We start from the raw sequence: 18156 nt of genomic DNA on the forward strand, positions 1-18156 counted from the left end.
CACCATCCTAGCTCCCCATCTCCACCATGAGCACATGGGGAGATTTGCTTGTTCTAGAAGAACAAGCTCTCTTTATTCATTATTTTGAAGGGCAACAGGTGGCAGATGAGTTCCAACACATCACAGGGACAGAAATTAAATTTCAGTGTGTCCACTGATAGTGACATCCCTTTCCAACTATTGTGAAATTTTTTGAAGTCCTTATTCATTTCTTGTATTCACATCATTTTCCATCACATTTGATCCAGAGTCAGTTTCAGTGACATGCATGTAGGTCAGTGAATTTGGGAAGATAAAATAGCACACAGCACACTACATGTAATTAGAAAATAAGGTCAAATATATGGTGATGGAAGGAGATTTGATTTTGCGTGGTGAACACACAGTGTATTATAGAATTGTACACTTGAAACCTATGTAATTGTATTAACCAGTGTCACCCCAATAAATTTAATAAACTAAGAGAAATTGAAAAGAAAATTGCAGAAAAGAGTAAATGTGGTCTCCAAAAGCAGTTTAGTACCTGAGAATGATTTGTCCGTGGCCAGGAGGATAACTGGGGACAGAGCACAAATCTTCTGATTGTCGCAAGGTCTCGAAGACTTGGTCAAGTGAAGACTCTTCTGTTACAAAAGTATTTAAGGCAAAATAAGAAAATAATGGAAATTTCCTTCTTTTCTCCCTCCCTCCCTTCTTTCCTTTCTTTTCTCTTTCTTACTTCAAATTATATCTCTGAACAGAGGGCAGGGTCGAGGTGGGAGGTACTGACAGCTTTCATATATATATTAGATACTCAAGTTTTGGTTTTCAATAATATTACTTTCTATCACAGAATAAAGTAAAAGTGCTGATAACTTTACATTTTTATTCAGTGGTCCTACTTAGTATGCATTTTGTTTTTAACATAATTTTGGTAAATATAGTTTACTTTACCATAGTTATCTAATTTTTAAAATAGTACAACTGACCATTCAGGAATAATTCATTGTTTTGAATTAACCTAATAAATCAGATAAATAGGTCAAATGAGATAATATCATATAGAATGAAGTGAGAAAGAAATTTTTAAAAAACCATTTATAACACCATCGAAAAGCAGTAAAAACACTAGGAATAAATTTAACCAAGGATGTGAAAGAGCTGTATACCAAAAACTGTAAGAAATTGAAGACACAAGTGAATAAAAAGATATCCCATGTTTATGGATCAAAAGAGTTAATATTATTAAAATGTCCATATCACCTAAAGCCATCTACAGATTCTGTGCAACTTATATCAGAATTCCAATAGCATTTTTCGCAGCAAAAAAAAAAAATCCTAAAATCTGCATGGAACTACAAAAGACCCCAAAGAGCCAAAAAAATCTTGAGAAAGAACAAAACTGGAGGTATTATACATCCTCAGTTCAGCGTATATTACAAAGCTATGGTAATCAAAACAGTATGGTATTGGCATAAAAACAGACACACAAACCAATGAAACAGAATCAAGAGCCTGCAGTAAACCCACGCACATACAGCAACTAATATTTGACAAAGACAAGAATACACATTGGGGAAAGCTAATCTCTTTAATAAATAGTGTTAGGAAAATTGGACATTCACATGTAGAAGAATGAATTTGGAGCCTTATACCACTCACAAAAATTAACTTGAAATGGATTAAAGACTTAAATGAAATACCTGAAGTCATGAAACTCCAAGAAGAAAACATAGGTTAAAACTCTTTGACTTTGGTCTTGGCAATGATATTTCGGATGACAATGAAAGCAAAAATCAAGACTTACAGTCAGGATGGAGGCGTAGGTAAACATGTCTCACCTCCTTTCACAAGCACAACAAAAATTCAAACTAGACTACAAAACAAATATTGTCAGAAAATCAAGCTGTATGGAAGTCTGACAGCCAAAAGTCAAAGAAGCCATATTCATTCAGGTGGGTAGGAAGGGCAGAGATGCAGAGAGGCACAGAGAAGTGCAGAGATGTGGAACGGGCTATCCTACACCCATGTGTGGCGGATAAATATTGGAAGGGATACCTCAGGAGGGAGGGATCCCAGCCCCACACCAGACCACCCAGCCCAGTGTTCCAGCACCAGGAAGATAAATCCCCATAACTTCTCGCTATAAATACCAGTGGAGGTTGGGGTAGCAGAAGAAATAGTGAGATACTCAGGATTTTCTTCTTAAAGGGCCTGCAATGGACTTAGAAATTAAGTAGACTCACTCCCTGAAAGCTTCAGCACCAGGGCAACAGCTGGAAGGGCACGAGTGGCATACAGGGAGAAGTTGAAGTGATTGGCATCAGGGCAAGTACAGGGAGACAGCTTCTTCCTGGGCAAAACTCCAATGTCCAGGCAGAGGCATTGTCCCCTCTCTGAGCCCTGCTCCACACAGAGCCACAGAGCAGTAATGTGGGTTGCCCTGGTGATTACATAAGGCTCCACCCCATTTAACTTACAGGTGTGCTTTACTACAACAGGCCACACTACTAAGACAGGGAGTCAAAGCATCTCTACCTAATATACAGAAACAAACACAGGGAGGCTGCCAAAATGAGGAGACAAAGAAATGTGGCCCAAATGAAAGAACAGAACAGAATTCCAGAAAAAGAACCTAACAAAATGGTGATAAGCAATGTCAGATGCAGAGTTCAAAACACCAGTTATCGGGATGGTCAAAGAACTCATTGGGTAGTTCAACAGCATAAAAAAGACCAAGAAGAAATGAAGGTTACACTAAGTGAAACAAAGAAATTGATAGGGAATCAACAATGGAAGGGATGAAGCTGAGAATCAAATCAATGATTTGGAACATAAGGAAGAACATAATATTTAATCAGAACAGCAAGAAGGAAAAAGAACCCCCAAAAATCAAGGATAGGCTTAGGAGGCTCTGGGACCTCTTCAAACATACCAACATCCAAATCATAGGGGTGCTGAAAGAAGAGAAAGATCAAGACACTGAAAACTTACTTGAAAAAATAATGAAAGAAAACTTCCCTAATTTGGTGAAAAAATTAGACATACAAGTCTAAGAGGCACAGAGTGTCAAACAAGATGGACCCAAAGAGGACCACACATAATTAAAATGCCAAAGGTTAAAGATAGAGAATCTTAAAAGCAGCAAGAGAAAAGCAGATAGTTATCTACAAAGTTGTGCCCATAAGCCTGTCAGCTGATTTCTTGAAAGAAACTTTGCAGACAAGTAGGGACTGGCAGGAAGTATTCAAAGTGATCAACAGCAAGGACCTAAAACCTAGATTACTCTGTCCAGCAACGCTGTGATTTAGAGTGCAAGGGCAGGTAAAGTGCTTCCCAGACAAGGTAAAGCTAAAGGACTTCAAAATCACCAAGCTATTATTCATATAATCATATAATCTGAGAGTAGATTGCTGGTTGCCAGGAGCTAGGGTGGGGGAAATGAAATGATGGTCAAAGGGTTCAAACTTATAGTTATGAAAGGATGAGTTCTGGGGATCTAATGTACATCATTGTGACTATAGTTAACAATACTGTATTATATACTTGCAAGTCATAAAGAAAGAAGATCTTAAATGTTCTCAACATAACAATTACAAAAAATGGTAACTGTGAGAGGTGAAGGATGTAACAATCCTCATTGTGGTGATAATTTTGCAATATATACATGGTAACAATTGATCACATTGTACACTTTAAACTTCCACAGTATTATACCTCAATATATTTCAAAAAGGTTAGGGAAAAAAAGATGGCATTATGTGGTCATTTTATATAAAGCCACTAAGGTTTTGATAAAATTCAGCACCCGCTCACTATAAATATGTCTTTAAAATGCTGGAATATGTGTACTTTGTCAACATGATAGAGTGTTTCAAACCTATCATCAGTATCCTACTTAATAGAGAAATGCTAGAGAGAAATCTATAAAAATTGGGATCAGAACAAGTTACACTTTAGCATCTTACCCTTCAACACTGTTTTGGAAGTTCTAGTAAACGCAGTAAGATATATACTTTTTTAATTTAAGCTTTACTTAGGAAATGGTGGAACAAAAATATTTATTGCTATGATTGTTTATTTTGTAACATAATACCAAAATCATTTTTTAACCATTTACTTTGAAATAATCATAGATTCCAGGAAGTTGTGAAAGTAATACAAAGAATCAAAAAATCAAATGTGACAAGTGTGTGTGAGTGTGTGGAAGTTGGAGCCCTAATACACTGCTGGTGGCCCCTTTAAAAAATAGTTTGGATGTTCTTCAGACAATTAAACATGGAGATAACATATTACCCAGCAACTCCACTGGTTGGCGTGTGTGTGTATCTCCCCCAAGAGAATTCAAGGCATATGTCTACAGAAAAATTGTATGTGAATATGTATAGCAGTATTTAGCTCATAGGTGGAAACAACCCAAATGTTTACCAGCTGATGAATGGATGAACAAAGTGTTATATCTATTAAGTTCAATATTAGTTGGCCATAAAAAGAAATAAAATGTACTGACACATGCCACAGTATGGGTAAACTTTGTAAACATAATGCTAAGTGAAAGAAGTTCATCACGTAATACCATATATTGTATGATTCCATTGATCTGCATATTCTGAATACACAAATCTACAGAAACAGAAAGTAGATTAATGGTCACTCAGGAGTTGGGTGGAGGTGGAGGGGATAGGAGAGTGATAGATAAAAGTACAAGATTTCTTTCAAGGTGATGAAAATGTTCTAACGTTGACTGGTGATAGTTGCACATAACTGTAAATATACCAGAATCTATTGAATCACACACTTCAGTGGGATGCATTGTATGGTATGGGAATTGTATCTCAGAAGTGTTAAAAATGCAGAAGTCCCCTGTACCTTTCACCAAGTTTCCTCCGATGGTGATTACAGCACAGTATCACCATTAGGAAATCTACGTTTGTGCAACCTGCAGGCTGTACTCAGATGTCCTATTTTACATGTACTCATTTGTATTTTGCAGTTTTATCACATATGTAACACATGTAGATTCATATAACCACCACCATAGCCAAATACAGAACTCTGTTCCATCACCGCAAGGATCCCTCATGCTACCCAGTGATGGTGGTCATACACACTGACCCCTTCTTGGTCCTCCCCATCTCCTACTCCCTTCTCCTGGTCCTTAACCCTTGGCAGCCTCTAATCTGTTGTCCGTCTCAATTTTATTTCAAAAAGATTGTACAAATGGAATCATACAATACGTAACCTTTTGAGATTGACTTTTTCATTTATCCCCTTGGGATCTATCCAAGTTGTAATGTATATCAATTGTCTATCTCATTTTATTGTTGAATGGCATTCCATGGTATGGATATACCACAGTTTAACCATTCATCATGGAAGAACATTTGGGTCATCCCAGTTTTTGACTATTATGAATAAAGCTGCATTGGATATTTGTGTTCAGGTTTTTGTATGAATGTAAGTGTTCATTCCTTTGAGTTAGTGCCCAGGAATGCAATTGCTGGGCCATGTGTTAAGAACATATTTAGCTCTATAAAAACTGCCAAACGGTTCTCCAGAGTGACTACCATTTTACATTCTTACCAGCAATGTGTGAGTAATCCAGTTCTTCCTCTCAAGCACTTGGTGAAATTTTTTTTTTTTTTTGCCATTCTAGTAGGTGTTTAATGATACGTAATGGTGGTTTCAATTTGCATTTTCCTAATGGCTAATGATTTTGAACACCTCATGTGCTTATTTGCCATCTGTATATCCTATTTAGTGAAATGTCTGTTCATGGTTTTTGCCATGATTCAATTTTTTCTGATTCAATTTTTTAACTCTTGTTTTTGAAGTTCTTTATATATTCTAGGTCCAAGTCCTTTGTTAGATGTGGTTACAAATATTTTCTCCTTTTTTAAAGCTGTGTTTTCAACCTCTTGACCAGGTCTTTAACAGAGCAAATAGTCTTAATTTTGATGAAGAGTATTTTATCAATATTTTCTTTTTATGGCTGCTGCTTATTGTTATGTCAAAGAACTCTGTCTAGCTCTAGGCTCCAAAGATTTTTCTCCTATGTGTTCTTCTAAATGGTTTATAAGTTTACATTTTACTTTTGGGTCTATGATTTCTTTTGAGTCTTGTATAAGGTCTAAAGTTCAGGTCAAGATTTCTCTTGGCCCATGGGTGTCCAGTTGCTCCAGCACTGTTCATTGAAAGGCCCCTTCTTCTTCCATTTCATTGCTTTTGTATCATTGTCAAAATTCAGGTGAACACGTTTGCATGGGTCTATTTTGGGGTTCTCTATTCTGTTCCATTGATTGATGTATCTATCCTCTGCTGATATCACACTGGTTTTTATCAATTTGGCTATATAGTAAGCTTTATCATCAAGTGGAGTGATTCTCTTTACTTTTTTTCTTCTTTTTCAAAATTGTCTTAGTGGTTTCTAGATCCTTTTCCTTTCCACATACCTGTCAAAATACCCTTGTTTATATTCACAAAAAAGTTTGCTAGGATTTTGATAGGAATTGCTTTAGGTTTATAAATCAATTTGGGGAGAATTGATACCTTTACTATATTGAGTTTTTCAATCCATGAATGTGGTATTAAGTCGTCTTTGATCTTTTTGGTCAATGTTTTATAATTTTCAGCCCACCGATTTCTGTACATGTCATAACAACATGCACAGTCATTTTAATTTTTAGATTTTAAAATTCAGTAGATTAATCAAGTAAATCAGTAAGTCATATGTCAACAACATGAATAAAAACCCTATGTGTGTATGTATGTATAAGTTGCTACAGCCAGTTAGAATATATGATAGAAAGAGATCATATGTAGAATAACACATATACACAAATTATATGCCAAAGGGATACTAAGTGTTTTAAAGGCTTAAGTAGCCCTGGCTGGTGTGGCTCAGTGGTTAAGTGCCAGCCTACAAATCAAAGGGTTGCTTGTTCAATTCCCAGTCAGGGCACATGCCTGGGTTTCTGAGCAGGTCCTCAGCAGAAGACACACGAGAGGCAACCACACATTGATGTTTCTCTTCCTCTCTTTTTCCCTCTCTGCCCCTCTCTAAAAAATAAATAAATAAAATCTTTTAAAAAATAAAGGCTTAAGCAATAGCAAATTTCTCAGATCCCCAACCTGAACATTGAGTTGTGAAGGAGGAGCATGGGCATAATTCAGGAAGAAAAGTGAGTGATCCCAGCTTCTCACTGACTACTTTTATTGGCTCCAATTAGACATTTTAAATTAATTGATGAAATAATTTCCTATGCATTTAAATACCGACATTTACCACAATCAAACAATATGGCTCAGAGAATTAGTTTGATATATAGATACTGTCATCATATTTTCTTCAAAATCTATGTATATTTTGTCCTAATGTTGAGTGTTGCACTTTGTTGTTCTAATGGAAAGTGCTCAGTTATTGGAATCAGGAAGATTGGCCCATAATCCAGGCTGGCAATATACGCCTATGTGAGAAATAGCAAATAGAAGTGCCTGTGACCTTGAAAGACATACCTGACCTCCTAAACCTCAGTTTCTTAATCTGAAAAACGGTAGCTGTAATGAAGACTAAGTGAACTGGTGTGTGTAAACACGTGTAGTACCTGGAATGTAAGGATGTTTGATAAATTTTGTTAGCCTAGACCCTTCACTCTTTCCACATCCCCCTAATCCCTGGCCCTGAATCCTGCCAGCTTTTAGTTGGCTTTGAGTGTCCACCATGTAGAGCAGCGGTTGACAGACTTTTTCAGCAAAGGGCCAGGTAGTAGCCATCTTAGGCTCTGCCAGCCATACCACTCAGCGCTGCCCTGGAGTGTGACAGCAGCCAGAGGCAATATGCAAATGAGTGAGCAGGGTTCCATTGCTGTAAAACTTTATTCATGGACTCTGAAATTTAAATTTCATAGGATTTTCATATCATGAAATATTCCTTTTTTTATTTTTTTAACCTTTTAAAAATAGAAAGTTCACTCTTAGCTTTCAGGCAATAAAAAAAATAATAGGCAAAATGCTGGATTTAACACCGGCTGTAGTGTGCTGACTCAGATACAGAGAATGTCTGTGAGCCTATAATGAGCCCACAGAGAACAGCGTAATGCGGCAGTATTCTCAGTGGGTAGGGGCATGCACTTCAAGAGGACAGGCCTGGGTTTGGATTTTGCCTTCGTCACTTTGCTCACCTATAAAACTGTGGCTTTTTATGAGGTTTAAATGAGATAATATAGAAAAGGGAGCTGTTGCATAGAAAGTCTCAGTAAATGAGAGCCATACATGTCCATGGTTTTCCTCTTTCATTGACTTCTTTTGCACTGTATTGTGATCTAATAGAAACCTCATAAGCGATGGTAAGGCAGTTCCCACGACCTGCAAAGGATCCTGTTTCATTCCACAAAATCCTTGTGTAAACCGTTTCACTTCTAAATTTTCTTTGAACTTTGCCTGCCGTTGCAACTAGAGCCTTGAGGTGAAGTGCCCAGGGAGCCATTCCCCTTGTCCCCTGAAATGTGAAAGCATCACAGAGGGTCTTCAGAGCACCTCAGAATCGCAAGTTAAGTCCAGATGGATTGCCAATTGTTTTTAGAGACACAAATGGCTAACAAACAGGGTCTTTAACAGCCATTTTTGCTCTTAAGCAGCCATCTCTTTCTGTCATGCCTCAGAAGGAAATGCGTGCACTGGTGGTACAGCAAAGCACACAGGCCGGCACTCTGGCAGGAGGCCAATGCAGAGCTGTGGTGAGCACAGCGGGGTCAGGGGCTCAGGCTGCATTGAAGTCAGGGGCCCAGAACCACAGCATACCAAAGCACTCGTCTCTCTTTCTCAACCCCCTTCCACCCCCCAGCATTCTGAATCTCAGATGTAAGGCACACCACTCCCCACACCTGTGAGAAGAGCCCCGGGCAGAGCAGGCTTGATCACAGCCAGCCCCAAGGGCTGAACCCACAGCAGTGGTTGAGATGTGCTTGAAAGAGGAGGGGTGTGCCTTATTAATGGATGCTGCTTCTCCTTGTAGAATGTGCGCATTCTCCTTCCTCAAAGTTAGGCAAGCTCCAGACATCTTCAAAGCAAAACCAACCTAACAAGTATTTATTACCTTGAGAGACAAGCTGCTGTGTAGCTGGCAAAATCACAGCTGCAGTCCCTGTGTGTCTGTGCATGAAATACAGGTCTCCCAAAGGGAAAAGGACGCTGGTCTGTGTAGTTGAAGGCTGGAAAGGAAAGATATGGAGTGAGTGGTTCAAGATGTGAGATACAGGGAAGAAAAGGGAGCCTTACTGCCTGGGGACCCTCTCTGAACAGGCAGGCTTTGGCGCTGAGGGCAGAAGGCCGGTCTTCACTAGTACAGAGTGGAGCCATTCACTGTTTTAACTTTCTCCAGCAATGTGCAGGTTTTTGTGGGTAGGCACTAAAATAATTTTGTCCATTGATGGTGTTCTTGCTGCTGAGTTATGGTCTTTTCTGAACTTTTTACCCCAATTGTGACATTCTGATGGAATGCCCATTGAGTCGTTAGCTTGTTCACTGTGGCTTCTCCCAGGCCAGAACGGTCTCCACGAGAGTTGGGCCGTCCTGCACAGTCCTGTGTTCCCTCACCCCAAAGTCCCTCACTGGAGAGGTGCAGGTGGGCAAGGAGGAAGGCAGAAGCTGCAGACCACATCTAATCTCCGATCCCCTTTCTGGTCTCAGCAACTGGGCTGGTGTCAACCCTGTGTTACTGGACTAGCTGCCTAGGGCCTCTCCACCCAAGTCCCTGTGTGGCTCCTGAAGCCAAAGTAGACTAACTGGTGTCCCCTACCTGCACTGATTTCACCTCTTGTGGAACCAACCTCTCTTCACAAAGATTCTTCTCTGTTTTTGTAAGGATTGGGAGGGACTTAGAATGCTGTATGTCCTTCCTCAGCCACCCCTGCAGGCTCCTGATGCTGTTCTCTCCTCTTCCTGGGAGAAAGCTAGGGGGGTGCTGCAACCTTCACCATCTGAAGGTTTAGGGACTGCCCGTGGGGGCTGTGCAGGAGTATTGTTCGCTTTTTCCTAATTGTTTCCACCACAAGAGGTCCACTGTGGTAGACAGTCTGCTTTCCAAATCAGAGACATTTTTGAGCTCAAAATTGTGTTCTAATCATGGCTTTACCACTCACTACTCTCTGCCTTGGGCGAGTTGCTGGTCCTTCATTTCAAAACAGGGATGATGATGATGATGATGATGATGATGATGATGATGATGATGATGCCAACATTTAGGGGGTGCTTTGGAAATTAATGGGAAATGTTTACTAGCAGATAGCAGCACACTCCTACCCTGTTTCGAGTGTGTGTCCCCTTGTACTCACACCCACTGACACACATACACCCTGTGTGTGCCAGTTTGTGTGTGTACTCCTTGCAGAATTGTGGTGGAGGCATTGCAGGGTTTCCAGCAAATACTGGGAAAGTTTTTTTTTTTCTCTGAAAACAAAAAGATGTATATTAAGTGAAATTTGGGAATAAGGAAAAGCACAAGAAAATAATACAAATCACTTGAGATGATCATTGCCACCATTTTGTCACACAATAAAATTTTTTGTTTTTCTAATAACTAAAATTTATGCTTAAATTTTATTTCCTTTGGATTGTGCTGTAAAACTGTTTTGTCTTTATAGTATATTGCCATGATTTTAATTGTTTCTTATAATATGAGTTTTAATAGTTGTAGAGTAGTCTGTTATTTATAAGTATCCTAATTTGTCAAATCCCCTATTATTGAAATTTTGGTTATTTCTACTTTTTCACTATGATAAACTCTAGCTGTGCCTTCTTGCAGCATGATCTTCACACCCATTTATAACTTGTTTTTGAATAAGTTTCTAAAAGCAAGATGTGTCAAAAGTAGAAACATTTCTGAAGTTTTAGATCATTATTGACACATTTCCTTCCATAAAGCCTTTTCCACTTTAAATTCCCATCAGTAGCGGTTCTCCTTTACACCTTCTTCAGTTCTGAGTATTAACTTTTTAAAAATCTGCCATTTTATATGTATGAAAATTTATCCAATTGCTTATTAATACTTATTGTTTAGTTATTACTTTAACAGTTCCTGTTTATGTTCTTTGCTAATTATTGCCATTGATGTATGATAACCTTTCACATACATAGCATCTGAAATTTTTTATGTTTGTATTTTATGTAAATATTTATTCCCCAGCTGTTTGCTTTTTCATTTTGTTTATGGTGAGGTCTTTTTCTCATACCTCTCTCTTTTTGTAGATTTAATGAAGTTCATATATTTTGTACTTAAAGCTATTAATCTTTTCCTTTATAGTTTTTTTTATTTTGGTGTTTGTGCTAAAAAGTCATTTCTCTCCCAGTGATGACAAAAATATTTACCTCTATGTTTCTCCTAAATTATTAACCTGTCTTGAATTTGTTTGGGCATGAGTGATAGAGAGGAATTCATTATTTTAATAGACATGATTACTCTTTCTTAAAAAAATTATTAACACTAATAATCATAAAGATTTTTAAGAGTCAGTAGTCCTGCCTATTTTGAAACCCAGTGTGTGTAACTTGACCACAGGTAAAACACTGCAGAATTACTGATTATTCGGCAAAATCCAATGTGTTCAGAGGAAGAGCACTGACCCTTGGTATCTCCTGTTTCAGGAAAAGATGAAAGGCAAGAACAAGCTGGTGCCCCGCCTGCTGGGGATCACCAAGGACTCAGTGATGCGCGTGGATGAGAAGACCAAGGAAGTGCTGCAGGAGTGGCCGCTCACCACGGTCAAGCGCTGGGCAGCCTCACCCAAGAGCTTCACGTTGGTAGGGACCAGCAGAGGGCAACGAGGGGGCCCACAAGGCCTTGGGCAATATTATGGGCAGGAGAAAGAGTACAAGCCCACCGGGTTTCCCTGGCCTTAGTGAGCAGTGTGGAGAGAGACAGGTGGAGGGAGACCATGCAGCAGGGGTGGGCACTCGTCTAGTGCTCATGGAGATGTGCAGAAGCTGGGTCTCTTTGGCCACCCCTTCCTCTCTGGGTGGTGCTAAGTGAGACTGTCTAAGCTCCTTAACTGGAAAGAGCCACTCACAGGGTTATTCTCAGCCTTCTATGTCCCTGACGCCATCCCTAGGACACCGGAAAAGGAAGCTCTCTAAAGCTCCGAGGCCCATACAAAGGCTCCTTCTTTGTCTCTCGTTTTAGAAGTTCCTGAGAACTGTGATATCTTGCTGAGGTGTGTTTTCCCACCTGCCTAGAAAGAGAGCTTGCTGTATAGTGGAAATAGTATAGACTTTGGGCTAGTATTCACAACCAGCTTGTCACTTCCGAGCTCTATGACCTTGCTCAAGTGACCTGTGCTCTCTGAGCCCTAATTTTCTCAGCTGTAAAATGGGGAGAGTGAAACCCATCCCACAGAGTTGCTACTCTGGATCATGGTAGAATGCTCAATGTGAAATACATGGAGTATATGAACAAAGCATGTTTGTTTTAGGCTTTCAGACCTCCAAACTCCTCCTCCCAAGCTCAGTTTGCTCTTAACAGGTTTACTGTGTAGCCTTAACGAACAGTCACACTCCCATGTGAGAATTAACAGGGCAAGTACTAGTCACACTTACATGTGAGAGTTAAGAGGGCAAGTTGAGCAATAAGACAAATTTTTAAAAACTCATTAAAATTTGCCAACTTCTTCACTACTCCTGAGGTGTACTATTCTCCAGTGGTATGGAACACTCTTAGTATCAGCTGGCATTGAGCAAGGACCTCATAATAGGGCATCAGGAAAAAAGGGTGTAAGGGGGTGACCATGGAGTAATTGTTACCTAATTTGATCATCAGTTGATAGACTCATGCCAGTTGGAAGAAATCTCCAGAGAATGTACTTTCTTTCCTTCTAGTCAGTAACAGCTGAATCTACATGGCCCTTAAAAATGACTGTTCATGCTCAGAACTACATTCTCATTTTTCACTGTGGGAAGTAAAATAGAAAAATCAAGAAACTAATATAAACATGTTATTTAGAAATAACAGCAAATCCTCAAGTAACGTCATTTGATTATAATGTGGAGGAGATGCCATAGGAACGTAACTCCCGTCAACCTTTGGCAAAACTCATTTCATCACGCGCTGCTTCCCCTGGAGTCACAGAGCCTGTGGGTGGGGCTGAGCCAGGACCTGTTAGAGGGCACAGCCCAAAAGGGTTGGAAGGGGTCGCCCATGTGTGTTGGGGGGGATAGAAAGTGAAGGCGGGAATGTGTAGGGTAGGACACAGCTATGTTTTATTATATAACTTATATTAATATGGGTCTTTTTAAACTAGGTTCACATAAGTACTGCATTGTTAAAAACAAAAATTTACCTAAAAATAAGAAACAGTTATGAATCTCAGTAATTACCTCAAGCAAAAAAAAAAAACACTGAATTTTTACTATTTTTATTAAAGTATAATAGTGAATTCAGGCTTGTAACATGTAATATTTTCTTCTTTCTATTCCTAGCCTTAATTTAATTTCCAAATATTTGGAGATTCTCCTGTTGTCTGTTATTGATTTTTACTTTGATTGTATTACAGTCAAAGAACATATTATATATGACTTTACCTTTTTAGCATTTTTAGATTCACTTATATTCCAGGATGTGATCATTCTTGGGGAATGTTCTCTGTGGGATTAAAAAGAATGTGCATTCTGCTGCGGAGTGAAGTGTGTACAAATGTCCATTAGATCCTGCTAGTTCGTGGTGGTGTTCTAGTCCTCCATATCCTTGTTACTTTCCGTCTAGTTGTTCTGTCAATTTCCAGCAGCAGTTCTGGGATTCTGATGATGATGTGAATGTTAGATCTTTTGTTATCATCCCAGAGATTCCTGAAGCTCTGTTTGTCTTGCCTATTTTCTCTCTATTGTTCTGACTGACTAAATTCAAGTTTACTGATTCTGTCCTCTCTCATCTCCACTCTACTATTTAGTCTGTCCTGTGAATTTATAATTTTGGTTGTTGCATTTTTCAGTTCTATAATTTTTACTTAGTTCTTTTTAATGATTTATTGTTTCTTTTTGGAAACTTTCTAATTTTTTTTACTTGTTTTGGGAGAATTTCTAATCGATAGTTGAAATATTTTTTATGATTGCTACCTTAAAACCCCTATCAGATAATTCCAATATCCGATTCATCTCAGTATTGGCATCAATTGATTATCTTTCCTTATTCATATTGTAGTTGTCCCAGTTCTTAACATAAATAGTGATTTTCATTTGTATCCTAGATATTTTGGTTATATATTAGGAGACCCTTGATCTTAGGTAAATTTTCTGTTTTCCCAGTCACCTTATTTAGAGTTAGTGTGCAGTGTTCTAGCCTACCTTTGTGGGCTTTAGTCGCAATGACAATTCATTTTCTGAACCCTTGCAATGCTATCCTGGACCATTTCATTCTTTCAACACTGCTGAGATTCTTGCTCAAAGTTTGATGCTTCTGTCTATGAGGGAAGAAAACATTTCTGTGGGCCACCTGTTATTGCTTGGTGACCTTTAGTCGGGGGACACAGAAGCCACTGGTCCTGAGTCTTGTTACACCATGGGTGGAGGGCAGGGAGAGTTACAGTGGCCACTGCTGCAAAAGGATCAAGTTCCCTGCCTGCTTGGGCTGTGGAGCAGGGGCTAGGATGGCCCCAGGCTTAACTGCTCTGCAGCTGCCAGAGAGCACCAGCCCAGACTGTGGAGCTGGGCGGGGACTCCCAGCTGGGCTTCCTCTCTTCCCGTGCTTTGGCCAGAGTGAACAGACTTTTCAAAAACTGTTTGTTGAAGGTTCCAAGTGTCAGGCCTATCAAACACCAAATGTTGCGGGTAAAGGGATATAAAATAAAACCCAAGAACTCACCAGATGTGGTTTCTCAAGTCCTGAGGTCCCCTAGCTAGTTCACCGTTTTAGCTTCCAGAACCCTTTTAACATTGTTGGTTAGATAAGTTTTAGGGTGTTTAGTTGTACTTGGAGGGGAAGAGCAGGGACATGTGAGTGTATGAGATCTTGAACCTGAACCTCACCTTTAAAACTGTTGTATTTGATATAGTTATATTTCTTCTAATACTGTTTTCCCCTTCCAGGATTTTGGGGAGTATCAGGAAAGTTACTATTCAGTACAAACCACTGAGGGAGAGCAAATATCCCAGCTGATTGCAGGCTACATTGATATCATTCTCAAAAAGGTATTTCATACTGATGCAGATTAGAAAAGCAAGGCTTCTTTATTACTATTCAGTTTAGATGATGCAGCTACCAGGGCGGCAGGGGGGCTTGTCTGAAGTACTTGATACTCTTATTTAATCTTTGATGTTGAGATTGTTTGAGTGTGTGGTCTTTGACCACAAGATCCTATGACAATTTCTGATTTTGCTGCAGCTCATTTGTATCACTGACTGCTAGGTAATTAGCAATAGTGCCTCTCTTAGCTAATGAATGAACCTAAGTAACCCCTCGGCATCATCCTCTCCAGGTAGTTATGTACACTTTCTAGCCTCTGTAGAAACCCAGACTGAGGGCCTGAAAATGTTCTCTGTGTTTTTCATGTTATCGCTTTTGTTTCCCCAAATATAATAGCGTTATATACCATAGTGGTATACCGACAAATTTTCTAGAGCTTCTACATACAGCCCATGGAAAGAACCATGTTCTACTAAAATACTAATATCTGCATCTTGCTTTTAACTATATAAAATTAGGTTTGTGCAATAATATTAAATGCAGGAGACATTATATTTCTCTATATATTAAATAGTGTATTTCCTTTTTATTGTTATGATTGCTTTTATTAACCATAACTTATTAAGTATCCAGTCTAAGTAACAGGATATGCATCTCAACATTTTTGAGTGTGTGGCACCTTTCAAATGGTTCTTGTATTCCAATTCTGTATCTTGTTTTACCTCCAGAAACAAAGTAAAGATCGATTTGGACTAGAGGGTGATGAGGAGTCAACTATGTTAGAAGAGTCTGTTTCCCCCAAAAAGTAAGTATTATGAAGAGGCCCGGAGAGCTGCCTTCCCACCGCCTGGCAGGGGCCCTCCTGCCAGCTCTGGGGCCTGTTGCTCCTAAGTGCCTCACATCGGGGAGACGACAGTGGCTGATGGGGATGAGTCTTGCTTCGTGCAATGTGGTCCCAGACGATCAGCATCCATGTTAAGGGTGTCTGGGAAGATAGGAGTTAAAGATTTAAAGGACACACTGAATAAGATGTCTTTAACTCCATCTTTAGAGACAGGGAACATTCATGAGTCCTATTCTGCATTTCTGCTAGAAATCTCATAATGGCATCATTTTCAACAAAGGGATGGAGAGTGAGCTTTTGTTTGATTCTGTCCCTTTGTGGGGAAGGATCCAGCCCAGGGACAGTTACTGTTTATGGACCACTTGCTGCATGCCGCACTTGATACACATATTGTGATGCTGCAGAGGGAAATGGATAAGAACGGGGACTTGGGAGCCAGACTTTGGGTTCAAATCTGGGGGCTGGTTTTTAATTTGTGGTCTTGCAGACATTGTGAAATTTTTTCTGCCTCCCCTTGATTTTATCCAGACAATGGGAATAGTGATAATATCTCCTTATAAGCTTTATTTTTATGATTGACTTACTAATAAGGCACATAATACAGTGGCTGGCACAGAATAAATGTTTGCTGTTGTCATCATCATTTTAAATTCAGAAATATCTTAATTTAGCCCCATTTTATAGATGAAGAAATAGATTTATTAAAATTAGGTAACATGCAGTAAGTGACACTGGACTGGAAGCCGGAGCAGCCAGCCCCTTTGTGTCAAATAGAGCACTGTAATAACTTTTTTGTCTTTGCTTCACTGTGTGTGTCCCCTATGGTGTCTCTATTTTGTCTTGACGACACCCTATGGAAGAGGTACCCAGATGTTATCGTCTGCAATTCATAGATGAGGATCCTGAAGCTCACAAAAGTCCACTGAGATGCATTCACGTGGCAGACCCAGGACTCAGATTCAGTCTTGTGATATTTCCTATAGTGCGTTGTCAGAAGATTCCAGAAAGTCCAGCATTTGAACTTGTGTAGTCATAGTAACTGTTTCTCTAACATTGCCGTCCTGCTCTTCTTTCTCACAAGTTGCTTCATAATCACCACTTGAAAGTGTTGTTACATTTGTCCTGTTAGTACACAGGTTGGAACCAAACTTGATCCACTTGCTCCCTCTGGCAAAACCCTTGAGCTCTTAGAATTATTAATGACTATTAGATGGAAATTAGTAAGCTAGTGCTTCCTGACAGGGTGAGGCATTCACCTCAGAGGACTCTGCTGCACTTGTACTTGACCTAGGAAGAGCTAAGTAAGTATCTGAACCCAGTCTGCTGGGACTCCTTCGCCCATGCCTGGGGTGACCATGGCCCCCTCCCACTGCCTATGGCATCAGATGGGGTCTGATCAAGGCAGACGGTAAGAGGGGTCCAGGGTGGCCCCATCACTAGACCTTCCACTTCTCCCTGTACTAGACATTGGTGAGCTCTCAGCATGCAGGTCACCTTCTCAGAAGCCAGACACCCACCCTCCCTGGGTCACTCCCTCCATAGCCATTGATGTTTCTCCATGGATGCCTATTGCTTGGTGTGCTAACACAACTGCCTCACTTTGCCCTGGACAATGAGGAGTGATCCATGATGGCTCAAGTACCCTGGGCCAGAGGCCCCTGGCCCCAAATGCAGGTGTCACCAACCCTCCCCCACCCCCCCACCCCCACACACACTCTCTCTCTTTTGTGGGCTGTCCACTAGGCAACTGAGGCAGATACGCCATCCTCAGACTTCCTAACTGCATATGAAGGCGTTTGCGTTTACCATTCATCTGAAGAAAATATTAAGAAGTAAAAAAAATCGACATGTTATTTTTTTACCAAATGCCCTAGGAGTCTCCCCAGGCTTGAAATCATCTGGAAGGGGAGCCAAGTCTGTCCCATCATCAGGCTCCAAATGTGCTTGAACATCCTCCATGGTCAATGGCATTGGGCCTGCGGTAGGGGTCTAAGCTGAAGGAGATTTTCTTTAAGTTTATTTCCATACTTCTCCCTTCAAGCTAGGGATAAACGATCTATGTCCCCAGTGCCTAGAATAGAACCTGGCATGCAGTAGATGGTATTTGTTGAATGAATGCTGTTTCAGGAGGATTTACTGAATAAGTCAGTGTATCCAAACTCACTTG

At 39.9% G+C, this 18156-nt stretch overlaps 1 protein-coding gene across 10 annotated transcripts in view; it reads left to right on the forward strand.

Annotated features, from left to right (window-relative positions):
• The window catches only part of TLN2 (talin 2), a 409742-nt gene that overhangs the window by 251864 nt on the left and 139722 nt on the right, over positions 1-18156 (forward strand). For all 10 annotated transcript variants that reach the window (XM_045822076.1, XM_045822086.1, XM_045822079.1 and 7 more), the window contains 3 exons: positions 11620-11775; positions 15049-15150; positions 15874-15950. In XM_045822076.1, coding sequence (XP_045678032.1) covers positions 11620-11775; positions 15049-15150; positions 15874-15950 — 335 coding nt within the window. The remainder of the gene's footprint in view (positions 1-11619; positions 11776-15048; positions 15151-15873; positions 15951-18156) is intronic.

Source organism: Phyllostomus hastatus, unplaced genomic scaffold (assembly GCF_019186645.2).
Source record: "Phyllostomus hastatus isolate PE091 unplaced genomic scaffold, TTU_PhHast_1.1 phas_scaffold_501, whole genome shotgun sequence".
NCBI lineage: Eukaryota > Metazoa > Chordata > Mammalia > Chiroptera > Phyllostomidae > Phyllostomus > Phyllostomus hastatus.